Raw genomic sequence first — 14,769 nt, forward strand, 5'->3', positions numbered from 1 at the left:
TATTTTGTGTATGAGTGTTTTGCCTGTAAGTATGTATATACACCATATGCATGCCTGGGGCTTCCAGAGTCTCTTGTAACTGGAGTTATATATGATTATGAGCTATTATGTGGGTGGTGAGACATGAACCTAGGTCTTCTACAATAGCAACAAAGTGCTCCCAACTGTTGAACTATCTCTCCAACCCTCACATCTTAATTGGTGTGGGAGGGCTCAGCCTATTGTGGGCAGTGCCATCCCTGGGAAGATGGTCCTGGGTTATATAAGAAAGCAAGCTGAGAATCTTATAGAAGAGAAAGTGGGAAGTATACTTGAACACATTGGCACAGGGAACCACTTGCTAAATATAACCCCAACAGCACAGACACTGAGAGAAACAATTAATAAATGGGACCTTCTGAAACTGAAAAGCTTCTGTAAAGCAAAGGACATGGTCAACAAGACAAAATGACAGACTACAGAATGGAAAAAGATCTTCACTAACTGGTGTAGGAGGGTCTTCTTTCTATGTGTTGCTTTCATTGGTTGAATAAAGAAAACTGCCTTGGCCTTTTGATAGGGCAGCACTTAGATAGGTGGAGTAGAAAGAACAGAATGCTGGGAGAAAGGAGGCAGAGACAGAGAGCCTGCCATGAAGCTGCCAGGTCAGACATGCTGAATCTTTCCCGGTAAGCCACAGCCTCGTGGTGACATACAGATTATTAAAAATGGGTTGAATCAAGATGTGAGAGTTAGCTGATAAGAGGCTAGAGCTAATGGGTCAGACAGCAATTTAATTAATACAGATCTCCGTGTGATTATTTCGGGCATAAGCTAGCCGGGTGGCCGGGACAACAAGCAGCCCACCAGCTCGGGTGTAAGCCAGTTGGGCGGCGGGACACAGCCAGCAGCTCCACTTCACTACAGAGTGGCACTCCAACATGGTAACTAACTCCCCGTAAAGGAATTCTAGACACAAATAGAGTTTAACACAGCTTTTTGCTATTTGCTAGGGTGTGCTGTAGAGAGATTTCATGATTCAGCAATAGCAGCATAAAAAAAAAGCTGTGCCATTTTAAAATGCGGCTTCCTGGGCTGTACGACCAGTGCAAACTCTGGCTATAAAGCATTTCAATGACATTTGTGGGACCCGGGTGTTTCTGTGCCCGCTCGGGATCTGGAAGAAAGTACTCTGAAACCATCCCAATGGCTCTGTGCTCCCCACTTGGGCAGGCAGTGGAATCAGGTCTACTAGGCGTGTACAAGCAGGAGAGCATGGCAGATTTCTGACGCCATACAGAGAGATGTTTCCAGGCTGTATAGTGCTCTGCATGGCAGATTTCGCTATAACTCAAAAAGAGTTTATGTGCCGCACGCTCAGTTTCAGAGTTAAGCTGCTGAGTGTGGCTCCTACCTGGCGGCCCCAGAGCTAGCGGAAATGGTACATTCACCATTTTGAAATTGGAGAGAGGTGGAGCCAACATCCAGAGCAGCTCTGCCATGCTAGTGGTGCAGTGCGCATGGCTCAGAGGCACAAGCGGCTCCGCCATGTTGAACTGAGCGGGGCAAGCAGGCAGTACCTGTATTTGACCTGGGATTGTCTCAGCTTAGATTCTTAAGAGCTTAGCATTTTAAAAGCTCTTCAAGACAGTAAAGAATTACAGATTCACAATAGGACAGATTCAGACATAGAACACCCCTAAATGGGTCACAGTGTTGGATGGGTGTACGTAGGCTTGGGAGAGAAAAGAAAAAGAATATAGACAATAAAGTTGATGCCTTAAAAAAGGTAAAGTCTTTAAAGAGACAGTACAGATAGTTATAGATTAAAAGAAATAAAGAAAAATAAGCCACGTAAAAATAGAAAATTCTGAGAGAGTCTGGATTCTGTATATTATTGTGTTCTCTTTAATTTTTTTGACTGTGAAGGAGCTAAATACAGAGAGACATTTCACTGTGTGGTCTGCTAAGCTAATCCAATATGTATATTATAAAGCTATCTTGAGTTCAGAATTTGGATCTAAGTGTTGCGGCCCCCCTTGTCCAGCAAGGATGACGCGACCACCGGAGCTCTTCTTGCTACAGTTTATTCCAGGACTTTATTCACAGCAATCTTTTCCCTTCTCTTTTTCTCCTTCTCTCTCCTCCTCTCTCCCCCGGGCAAACCTCTCCCAGCCCTTAAGTAGGCCTGGGTTGCCAACCCCAGATTGCCAGGTGGGCATTGCCCATAGGTCCACGCATATGCAAGCAGCTGACAGTCATTGCATGATAATAGCATAAGTCAGGCCTTAGCCATAGGAGTTGATTATCACAGAGAGCACTCGCTTTCGGGATCGTGGAGGGCGGGAGCCAGCACCATCAGGTGCGACTCCACGCAGCTCTCTACATTGCCATCAGGTGTGGCTTCATGCAGCTCGCTACATCTAAGGATATGATACTATGGAAAAGAGGTTCTTCTTTTGTTTTCACAGAGGATGAAACCCTGTGGACTGCTTCTATCCCAATATGGTATGATAGACCACGCCTTCCTGAAAGATCACCATGAACACCTTCAGAAAATTACTTCACTCAACTGCCGACTGAGATGAACCTAGCAGACAGGTTATACCATGAAAGACCTAAATAACAGCGCTCCCATTCAGCAGGAAGCAGTTTGGAGAGAAAACACTATGCCCATATTCCCAAATATTGTTTATAAATGTTCTTTTACATTTAAAGGAGGATATGATATAGATATAAATAATTTACATTCGTATAAATTTTGCTTTATTGATAGAAATTTAAGGTCAATTTTGTTATATGTATATGTATTTCTGATATTGATTAAGGTATTGTGATTGTGTAGTTCATTTAAAAATATAATGTATAATTAAGAAATATAGGTTAATAGATAATAATCAATAATAGTCAAGCTTGTAGTGATGTTAGTTAGGTTTTCTAGATATATAGAGATATATTTCAGTTAGACAGGCATTCTTCATATCTTTCAAAGACTACAGAATATGGCCTTTAAAATGTTTTAATAACTTAGGACTTTTCATGACAACGAGACACGTCTGCTCCTGGCAGCATCAATCTACTTCAAGAGGAAGATGGGCATCGAAAAGGCTCCTTATGGAGTTTGATAGCCATTTGGGCAAGAAACTGCTCTTGCCTGGACTGTTGCATAAACTGGACATAAAAAACCTGCAGAGAGAGGACTGCTAAACTTGCCAAAAGGTGAGATGATCCTTTGGGGTTCCTGATTCATGAAAGAGTCTGCGAGACATTCTGTAGGACACAGAAGAAAGTTACTGAACTGTCTTTGAAATTTCCTGCTTTATGGAAATGTCTGCTGGATACTATGGGCCTGTAGGCTGAAGACGGATGCCCCAACATTAAAAAAGAACTTTGGGTGACTGTCCAGGCAGCGAGATGTCTCTGTCATTTCTAGAGTTTTGGAAGTTGCTTACTTCTTGTTTACTTAGGTAATAATATATCCTTCTGGAGTCTTTGATGGAGTTGAAGAATAGTTATAGTTTTCCTTAGTTATGATAAAAGATAAAATAGATATAAGTATTGTGACTGTAATTCTTGCTTGATAACTGTTTTGTCATATGTAATTTTACTATGTTAAAATGAAAGCCTTTCTTTTTTGTTTAAACAGAAAAAGGGGAAATGGTGTAGGAGGGCCTTCTGTCTATGTGTTGCTTTCATTGGTCAAATAAATACTGCCATGGCCTTTTGATAGGGCAGAACTTAGGCGGGGAAGACAGGACTGGATGCTGGGAGGAAGAAGGCAGTGAGGCAGACAACATGATTCTCCAGCCTGAGATGGATGCAGGCTAGAATCTTCCCAGTAAGCCATGACCCTGTGGTGATACACAGATTACTGGATATGGGTTAAAGCAAGATGTGAGAGTTAGCCAAGAAGCTAGATATAATGGACCAGGCAGTGTTTAAATGAATACTGTTTCTGTGTAATTATTTCGGGGGTTAAACTAGCCAGGCGGCAGGAAGCAGTCAGCTGCTCTGCCTCACCATAACTAACCCCACATCAGACAGAGGTCTAATCTTGAAAATATACAAAGAACTCAAGAAATTGGACACCAAAAGATCACATAATCAAAAAAAAAATGGAGTACAGACTTAAACAGAGAACTCTCAACAGAGGAATCTAAAATGGCTGAAAGACACTTAAGGAAATGTTCAACATCCTTAGTCATCAGAGAAATGCAAATCAAAACAACTCTGAGATTCCATCTTACACCTGTAAGAATGGCCAAGATTGGGCTGGAAAAATGGCTCAGCAGTTAAGAGCATTGCCTGCTCTTCCAAAGAACTTGGGTTCAATTCCCAGCAACCACATGGTGGCTCTCACAACCATCTGTAATGAGGTCTGATGCCCTCTTCTGGTCTGCAGGCATACATGGAGAGAGAATATTGTATACATAATAAATAAATAAATAAATAAATAAATAAATAAATATTTAAAAAATTAAAAATAAAAGAATGGCCAAGATCAAAAACACTGATGATAACTTATGCTGGAGAGGTTATGGGGTAAAGGGAACACTTCTGCATTGCTGGTGGGAATGCAAGCTGGTACAACCTCTCTGGATGTCAGTGTGGCAATTTCTCAGAAAATTAGGAAACAACCTTCCTCAAGACACAGTTATACCACTTTTGAGTATATATCCAAAAGATGCTCAATCATGCCACAAGGACATGTGTGCTCAACTATGTTCATAGCAGCTTTGTTTGTCATAGCCAGAACTTAGAAACAACCTAAATGCCCCTTTATTGAAAAATGGATAAGAAAAATGTGGTACATTTACACAATGGAGTACTACACAGCAGAAAAAATAAGGACAGCTTGAATTTTGCAGGAAAATGGATGGAGCTAGAAAGCATTATTTTGAGTGAGGTAACCCAGACACAAAAAGACAATTATCACATGTACTCACTCATAGGTGGTTTTTAAACATAAAGCAAAGAAAGCCATCCTACAAACCATAATCCCAGGGAACTTAGACAATAATGTGGACACTAAGAGAGACATACATAGATATAATCTACATGGGAAGTAGAAAGTATAAAAAGACAAGATCTCCTGAGTAAATTTGGAGCATGGGGACCTTGCGAGAGGGTTGAAGTGGGGAGGGGAGAGGTAGGGAGAGGAGAAGAGAAAAATGGAGAGCTCAATAAATATCAATTAAAAAAGAAAGAAAGAAAGCTGAGCAAGCCATGGAGAGCAAGTCAGTAAGTAGCATTCCTTCATGGACTCTGCCTCAGTTTTTGACTCAACATCCTTCCATGGCATCTCTCAATGATGGACTGTGATCAGAAAGTGTTAAGCCAAATAAACTCTTTCCTCTCCAAGTTGATTTGGTCATACTGTTTATCACAATAATAGAAAACAAACTAAAATACTGTACAAGCATGAGGACCTGAGTTTAATCTCCCAGTACCCAAAGGAAAAGCTGAGCATTGCTGCATGCATTATAATCTCAGAGTTGGGGAGCAGAGACAGGCAGATCTCCGGGGCTCAGTGTAGCCCTAAATGGTGAGTCCTAGATTGCTAAAAGAACCCATCACAAAGAAAACAAACAATACCCCTAAACTCAAGTTGCATGACCTTGTGCTCCGCATCCTTTTGCAAACACATCTGTTTACTGACAAGCATGCGCACACATTAAGCACCCTAATATTCCTGCCAAAAAGTCTCTAATATGGCTGAGGGTATAACAGTTCAGTGGTAGAATGTGTGCTTAACATATATGATGTCTTGAGTTCAATTCCTAGCCCAGTAACAGAACAAAATGAAACAACCATGTAGTTGGAAGTCTATTATTTTTCTGTCAGCTTAGCAGCCACACCTGAATCTACTGATATTTAACTAATTACAATCAGGTGTGCCTAGCTTTCCCCCTGCTGCTCAGACTGCAGCCTGGGGGGATTTCAGGTCTGCTGGCACTGGCTCAACCTTGGCTACCAAATGTAGGTTTTTAATTATCTATCGTTATATTTACCAATGAAAACTTGGAAGTCAGATGTTGTGGTGAAAACCTGCTGTATCGCAGTAAAAAACAATGACTTCTTGAATTTTGCATGTAAATGGGCAGAAATAGAAAACACTATCCTGAGTGAGGTAAGCCAGACCCAAAAAGAGGAACATGGGATGTACTCACTCATAATGGGTTTCTAGCCATAAATAAAGAACATTGAGCCTACAATTCGTGATCCTAGAGAAGCTAAATAAGAAGGTGAATCCAAAGAAAAACTATAATATAGTTATCCTCCTGGATATTAACCTTCATCAGGCGATGAAAGGAGACAGAGACCGAGACCCACATTGGAGCATTGGTCCAAATCAGGAGCAGGAGAGAAAACACGAGCAAGGAACTCAGGACTGCGAGGGGGTGCACCCAAACACTGAGACAATGGGGATGTTCTATCAGGAATCACCAAGGCCAGCTGGACTGGGTCTGAAAAAGCATGGGATAAAATCGGACTCGCTGAACATAGCGGACAATGAGGACTGCTGAGAAGTCAAGAACAATGGCAATGGGTTTTTGATCCTACTGCACGTACTGGCTTTGTAGGAGCCTAGGCAGTTTGGATGCTCACCTTACTAGACCTGGATGGAGGTGGGTGGTCCTTGGACTTCCCACAGGGCAGGGAACCCTGACTGCTCTTTGGGCTGATGAGGGAGGGGGACTTGATTCGGGGAGGGGGAGGGAAATGGGAGGCAGTGGCGGGGAGGAGGCAGAAATCTTTAATAAATAAATAAAAAACAAAAACAAAAAAAAAAACAACAAAAAAAACCCTGCTGTATCAGAGAAGCCAAGGAAGCCGGGCGGTGGTGGCGCACGCCTTTAATCCCAGCACTCGGGAGGCAGAGGTAGGTGGATCTCTGGGAGTTCGAGGCCAGCCTGGTCTACAAGAGCTAGTTCCAGGACAGGCACCAAAGCTACAGAGAAACCCTGTCTCGAAAAACCAAAAAAAACAAAAACAAAAAACAGAGAAGCCAAGGATCAACCAGCTGATCTTCCTTTTTGGCTGGAGATCCCGCAAGAGAAGCATCTCTTCACTTGTCTTAAACCAAAAAGATCTAAATCTCTCCCCACTCCTTCCTGTGTGTCTCTCTGTATTCCTGGTTCCTCCATTCTCTCCATGGCTAATTCCTGTCAACTAGTCGCTGGTTCAGTTCCCTGATCCAAAGTAAATTTTATTTACACAGTCTTGGAGTTTCACAGTGTGATTAAATATTCCACAATAGAAGTCACACGTACCTTTGCTGTATCTGAAACGGAATTCCAGTAACCACCACTGAGTGAGAATTTTCCACTACCTATTCGTGCCAATATTTCCTCTGGAGTATCATCAGGACCATTTGCAAATGGAGTGTAACTAGATTATAATAAAGTTAAAATGTCAATACATATTATAGTTAGTAATGTTTTCATTCACTTATAGTTTCTAAAAGTATTCTGAATAGTTCAGTTAATGTAAAAATTTTTAGTCTATCAAAGTAAAAAAAAGACAGTAAAATGAAGCTCCATAGGACAAATAATAGGTTATATTAATTAGACTTTGTGGTAGTTTGAATGAAAATGGCTTCATAGGCTCATTGGGTGTTGCACTATTGAGAGGTGAGTCACTGGGGGCAGGCTTTGAGGTCTCAGAAGCTCAAGAGACCTAGCGTGTTTCATTCTCTTCCTGCAGTCAATGGATGGAGAACTCTCACTTGGGAAGCAGAGACAAGCAGAGCTCTGTGAGTTCGAGGCAAGCCTGGTCTATAAGAGCTAGTTCCAGAACAGCCAGGACTGTTTCACAGTGAAATCCTGTCTCGAAAAACCAAAAGAAAGAAAGAAAAAAAAAGATGTAGAACTCTCAGGTACTTCTCCAGCACCAAGTCTGCCTGCATGCCTTCATGTTTCCCACCATGACGATAAGGGAATAAATCTAAGATAGCCCCAATTAAATGTTTTACATTATAAGAGTTTTCATGGTCACTGTGTCTCTTTACAACAATAAAACCCTATGACTGACTTAATACAGAATATTATATGTATTTTAAGTTATGACACAGTCTAGGATAATATTAAAACCGTATTTTTATTACATAATCAGAATAAAAGTATAGAAAATCAATTTAAGATTCTAAGACATTAAAAACACAACTATAGCCAGGTGTGGTGATAACCCTTTAATCCCAGCACAGGAGAGGAAAAAGCAAGCAGATCTCTCTGAGTCTAAGACCAGTCTGATACACATAATGAGTCCTAGGTCAGCCAGGACAATACAGTGAGATTCTGTCTCCAAAACAAAAAAACAACAACAGGGAACCCTAAAAAAAAGATACACCTAGAGCCGGGAGGTGGTGGTGCACACCTTTAATCCCAGCACTCGGGAGGCAGAGGCAGGTGGATCTCTGTGAGTTCGAGACCAGCCTGGTCTACAGAGTAGTTCCAGGACAGGCTCCAAAGCCACAGAGAAACCCTGTCTCGAAAAACCAAAAAAAAACCAAAAAAAAAAAAAAAAAAAAAAAAAAGAAAGAAAAAAAAAGATACACCTATAAATATAATTATAGGGCTATAATTATATACATAATTATAATACTATATATTAGTATGAGAAACATGGAAAGATATTACAATATAGGGCCTTAAAAAGCCTACATAATCTAAATAAAATATTGATGAATAAATGCTTATAGTACACACTTACCCAGTAAGCATTGTATAAAGGAGGACACCAAGACTCCATATATCACAGGCAGCATCATAACCTTGTCGTTTCAAAACCTAGAAAAGGTAAAAGATGATTATTACCACACTAATATCTTTTTAAAAATAATATTTATGTCTTTTTAAAAAGATTTATTTATTTATTATGTATACAGTATTCTCAGTATTCTGTCTGCATGTATGCCTGCTGGCCAGAAGAGGACATCACATCTCATTACAGATGGTTGTGAGCGGCCATGTGGTTGCTGGGAATTGAACTCAGAACCTTTGGAAGAGCAGGCAATGCTCTTAACTGCTGAGCCATCTCTCCAGCCCCAATATTTATATCTTTCTGAGTATCCCACCACACAGGTGTATGTGCACCACAAAGGCCAAGAGAGGGGTCTGATCCCATGGAAGTGGAGTTACAAGTGACTGTTAGTTGCTGATCCTTTGCAAAAGCAGTAAGTGCTCTTAACTGGAGTGATCTTTCCAGTTTTCTAATGTTTTTATACATATATTTGGATATTAAACAGAATTGTATTTCCCAAAACAATACAATAAGTACTTCAATAAAATATGATTAACAAATAAAACATGTGGTAATCAAATATTAGAATATTCTTATATACATTTATGTACATTAATAAAACGTGTGGTAATCAAATAAAACGTGTGGTAATCAAATATTAGAATATTCTTATATACATTTATGTACATTATGTTAAATTATTCATATGTACATTTATGAATTTAACATTAGTATTTATATTTACATTTATTATGTATTGCTGTGGGTACAAAGAAGGATGCAGAACAAATCAAAGGTAAATTTTCTTTACATATTTCTTAAGACATAATCTCATTATGTAGTTCTTCCTGGAATTCACTATGTAGACCAGACTGGCCTAGAACTCAAAGAGATCCACCTGTCTCTCTCTCTGCCTTAGTGCTGTAACTAGATAGAGGTGTCTGTGCTGCCATACCTGAGAAGTTTATCTTAATAAGTTTCTATTTTGAATGGGGCTATAGAAATGGCTATAGTCTATTTTTTGAGCTAGAATTTCACTCTATAGCTCAGTCTAGCCTCAAACTTCCTATATAGTCAGGGCAGGTTGTGTACTCGATCCTGTACTCAGCTTTCCTAGTACTAGGATCACAGTCATGCCTCTCATACCTGGCAAATAACAATATTTTAACAACACATGCAACCTCATATAGATGATACAATTGCTAAAACTACTAATTCATAATTATTTGATTCACTAAAACATTTAATCATCTTCATTGATTATTATCAGACATGAACTATGATAAATTTTGAAAAAGATCAATTTCTTTAAAAAGTAGAATCTAGCAGGGGAAATCAACATATATAAATAGCTAACAATTCAGCTTAAGTATTATAACAAAATCATGCTAATAAAGACTCTGATATTGAGATGAAAACATGGTTTATTCATTTTTGTGGAGCTGGAAATCAAATCTAGAGCTTCCTATAGGTTAGGAAAGCACTCCATCAAATTTGAGTTCCAATTAATTCTTGATATGGGGAGTTAGCTAGTTTGTATTGAACCTTCAAGTAAGATGTCAGTAGGCAAAGAGGGGAGGCAGAAAACAGTCAAAAGAAGAAGCAAAGGGCAAAGCTGTACGTTTGTGTGGTTCACATTTGTAATCTCAGAGCTTGTGAGGCTGAGGTAGATCAACTGCAAGTTCAAGGCCAGGCTGGGTACAGAATTGAGACCCAGTCTCAGAACAAAACAAGAGGACAAAATAGTGTTAATGATAGGCAAAGGAGTAAAAAGTGGCTACAACTTCAGGAAGAGGATACTAGAGAAACAAAGAGCTTTTGTAATATCCTACTAAAGGAATTTAAATTTTCCTCCTAAAGGTAATCTGATATCATTGAAGCATTAAACAGGAAAACAAAGGGCTGGTAATTTATTTCAATGATCAGTTCTGTGATTCTTCAATTAAACAATAATTACCATTCTATATTAAAGATATAAAATGAGTTCTTAAATATACCCAAATACAGAAAGCACATTCCTCACAATTACCTCTGGTGCAACAAAATTTGCAGTATAACAAGGAGTCATAAGAAGACCGTTTTCTGCTCTCAACTGTTTTGCAAAGCCAAAATCACAAATTCGAATAGATTCTGGATTACCAGATTCATCCACATAAAGAATGTTGCTAGGTTTCAAGTCTCTGTGAACCACCTAGTTGAAATACAAATTAGAGATTTATGTTAACACAATACATTTACTCACTGAAATGTCTTTATTCTCATACTGTCAAAAATTGTACCTAACAAGCTGATGAGTGCATTATTCTAACACTGTAAAATGCTCATCGGCTAGGAGTTGCACCTAATTGGCGAGCTTCAGGCCAGTGAGGGAACCTGATCCAAAGGAGACAGATGGTATTCCTGAGGATGACAGCAATGTTGTCCTCCATAATCTATATGCATGTGCACATGCACCAAAAACACACAAAAATACTTAAGAAAATCTTTGATCTATACCTTAAGTTTATTTTATAAATTAAAAAATGTTAAAAAATAGCAAAATTTTCTCCCTGTGATATTCTCTCCTCCTCTTTATTTCCCATTTCTCTCTTCTTCCAGACTTCATTCTTTAAAAAATATTAGTATTTTTCTTTTCTTTTTTTATCATCTACTAAAATTTGTATGTAGGAGAAAGCAACAAGATCACTTACTAGGTGAGAACTTGGCTTTACTCGTTTATGTGGATTCAAACTACCATTCTCGTTTTCTGCTTATAATTTTAAGAGGGCCTGGTTTCCAAGGATACATAGTGCTATGTTTTACAGGTCCAAAGATCTTATTAACTTTTTCTTGAAAAGCATTAACAACTTAATATAAGTATGCTAAGATTTCAACGTACTTCAGGCTCAATTAAAATGGTTTGTGTAAAGGAAAAGCGGGATAATAAAGCTCATTACAGTTTTCTATTACTTTTATATTTTCAATTTTATCTTGAATAAAAAGGAATGTGTTTATGAATATGTGTGTGCATAAGTTATGCTCAAAAGACTTACCCCTTGTGCATGAAGATACTCAACAGTTTTGGTTATAGTAAACAGGACAGCACTGGCCTCTCGCTCTGAGAAAAACTTCTGTCTAAGAATTTTATCCAGCAATTCACCTCCTTTCATAAGTTCTGTTACTACATACACATATTTTCCATCATCATACACCTATAAAGTTTAAAATAGAAACAAAAATTATTTGAAGCTTTATGTATGTCTCTAAATTACTACTTAAACATACTAAAGATGAGTGACTATATTAAAAGAAATAAAAAATGCATATTAAAGAAAAATTTGTGAAAAACCTGCTGTGGGAGAATGCTTCTGTACACTGTAAAGATTTGTCACTCATATTGGTTTAATAAAACTCTGATTGGCCAGTAGCCAGCAGGAAGTATAGGCAGGGCTACCAGACAAGGAGAATTCTGGGAAGAGGAAAGGCAGAGACACAGAGAAAGCAAGATGAGAATGCCTTATTGAGAAAAGGTACTAAGCCACGTGGCTAAACAAAGACAAGAATTATGGGTAAATTTAAGTTGTAAAAACTAGTTAGTAATAAGCCTGAGCAATAGGCCTAAACGGTTTATAATTAATATAAGCCTCTGTGTTTATTTGGGATTGAATGGCTGTGAGACTGGGTGGGGCAAAAACTTCTGTCTACAAAACCAATACAGGAGTTCTGGAGATTATGTTAAAGAGTCATTTACAGTGAATAGTTTCACATTTAATATGACTTAGTCAACATTTTTTTTTTTTTTTTTTGGTTTCTTGAGAAAAGGTTTCTCTGTAGCTTTGGAGCCTGTCCTGGAACTAGCTTTTGTAGACCAGGCAGGCCTTGAACTCACAGAGATCTGCCTGCCTCTGCCTCCACCTGGCTTAGTCAACATTCTTTATGTAAGACAAATTATTCTGAGAAAATAAGAGTTTTGCCAACATCTAGAAAGATAGCCTTTGAGTCTATGTGTGCACTAGCAGCAAAAGAGAGCTGACTAATTACTTGGGAAGTAGATATTTTTGTCAATATTCAGCTATAATAAAAGCCACAGGAGAAAGAGTTATCAGGATATCCCAAGTAAAGAATACCTCATTTGTCCTGGTGGTGGTAATGGGCATGAAAGGCTTCCTGGGAGGAAGCAGCCTGTAGCAAAGTCTTAGTTGTGGCAGTCAACTAGGTAAATAAAGCAAATGATATTCCTACTTCAGGATCTACACATTCAAAGAGCACTAGTAGAAAATGAGGCATGCATGCTCTAAAACGTCTACATCTCAAATAAAACATGGCCAGAACATAGGGTGTGTAAACAAGTATAAAAACTGCTACAGAGCGCTGGGCAGTAGTAACATACACATTTAATCCCAGCACTCAGGAGAAAGAGACGGGTGATCTCTGTGAGTTCGAGACCAGCCTGGTCTACAGAGCTAGTTCCAGGACAGGCTCCAAAGCCACAGAGAACCCTGTCTCGAAAAACGCAAAGGAAAAAAAAACTGCAAGAGAGGAAGACAGGTGGGAGGACAGTTTAAAGAGCCTTCAAGGCCGGGCAGTGGTGGCGGTGGTGGCGCACGCCTTTAATCCCAGCACTAGGGAGGCAGAGGCAGGCGGATCTCTGTGAGTTCAAGGCCAGCCTGGTCTACAAGAGCTAGTTCCTGTCTCAAAAAACCAAAAAAAAGGAGTCTTCCAAAAGACTAATCAATCTTGAATATTGAGAGTTATATGCTCGAATTCACATGTTATAAGCACTAATGTTAAAATAGATTATTTATTTATTTTGGTTTTTTTGAGACAGGATTTCTCTGTGTAACAGTCTTAGCTGTCCTAGAACTAACTCTTGTAGACCAGGCTGGTCTCGAACTCACAGAGATCTGCCTGCTTCTGCCTCCCAAGTGCTGGGATCAAAGGAGTGCACCACCACCGCCCAGCAAATTTTTTTTTAAATATTTATTTATTATGTATACAATATTCTGTCTGTGTGTATGTCTGCAGGCCAGAAGAGGGCACCAGACCCCATTACAGATGGTTGTGAGCCACCATGTGGTTGCTGGCAATTGAACTCAGGACCTTTGGAAGAGCAGGCAATGCTCTTAACCACTGAGCCATCTCTCCAGCCCCCCCAGCAAATTTTTTTTAAAGCAAAAGCAGAAAATTAATTCCATATTTTAAAAGTTTTATTATTAATTTTTAAGATTTATTTTTATTTTTAAGTATGTGTGTATTTGCACATGAATGTGACTATTAGTGCCTAAGTAAGCCAGAATCATCAGATTTCCTGAAGCTGGAATCACAGGTGGTTGGTTGTAAGCCACCTGATGTGGGTGCTGGGAATTGGACTTAGGTCCTGTGGGAATGCAACAAGTGCTCTTAACTGCTGTCTCTCTAGCAATCAGTATTTTTTTCAAATCTACTTTTTATATTTTATTTTTTACGTTAATATAAAAGGTAATGGGTTTCATTAATGAATTTTCATAAATACTGTTTTGTTTTAAACCAGTCCTCTTCCTCCAGTATGTTCCCTTCCAATCCCCTGCCCCTTCCTACTACAAGTCTGCTCTCATGATTTCATGTCCCCTTTTCAAATCACCTTTCTAGTTTCATGACCTATATATACCCCCACTTGTATACACACACACACACACACACACACACACACACACACACACACACAAAAATCTGGGATCCTCATATGAGAACTACGCAGTATTTGTCATTCAAAGTCTCGGAGACTTTACTTAAGATAATAATTTCCTCTTTCATCCACTCAAATTTACTTTCTAAGCTGACGACTCTGAAGTAAGCTTTGTCTACCACACAGTATTTGAAAAATATCCCAAATATGAGTTTGACAACTGCTTCAAGTGATCTTTGTTAAAGAATCTACTTACATCCTTTAGAGTAATGATGTTTGGATGCTGTCCATAACGAAGAAGAATTTCAATCTCTTCTGTTGGGTCTCTCTTGCTTTTATCAATTATCTAAAAGGCAGACATTTTACATAAAGTTTTATGAGCATCAACCTTCAATGTTTATAGT

General features: G+C 39.0%; 1 protein-coding gene across 4 annotated transcripts in view; it reads right to left on the reverse strand.

The window, feature by feature from the left end:
- Positions 1-14,769, reverse strand: part of Rps6ka3 (ribosomal protein S6 kinase A3) — a 118,138-nt gene that overhangs the window by 12,116 nt on the left and 91,253 nt on the right. For all 4 annotated transcript variants that reach the window (XM_057759126.1, XM_057759124.1, XM_057759123.1 and 1 more), the window contains 5 exons: positions 14,622-14,711; positions 11,754-11,912; positions 10,751-10,912; positions 8,692-8,768; positions 7,254-7,371 (listed from right to left, as the gene is read on the reverse strand). In XM_057759126.1, the coding sequence (XP_057615109.1) occupies positions 7,254-7,371; positions 8,692-8,768; positions 10,751-10,912; positions 11,754-11,912; positions 14,622-14,711 (606 nt within the window). The remainder of the gene's footprint in view (positions 1-7,253; positions 7,372-8,691; positions 8,769-10,750; positions 10,913-11,753; positions 11,913-14,621; positions 14,712-14,769) is intronic.

The sequence above is a fragment of the Chionomys nivalis genome, chromosome X (assembly GCF_950005125.1).
Source record: "Chionomys nivalis chromosome X, mChiNiv1.1, whole genome shotgun sequence".
NCBI classification, from domain to species: Eukaryota; Metazoa; Chordata; class Mammalia; order Rodentia; family Cricetidae; genus Chionomys; species Chionomys nivalis.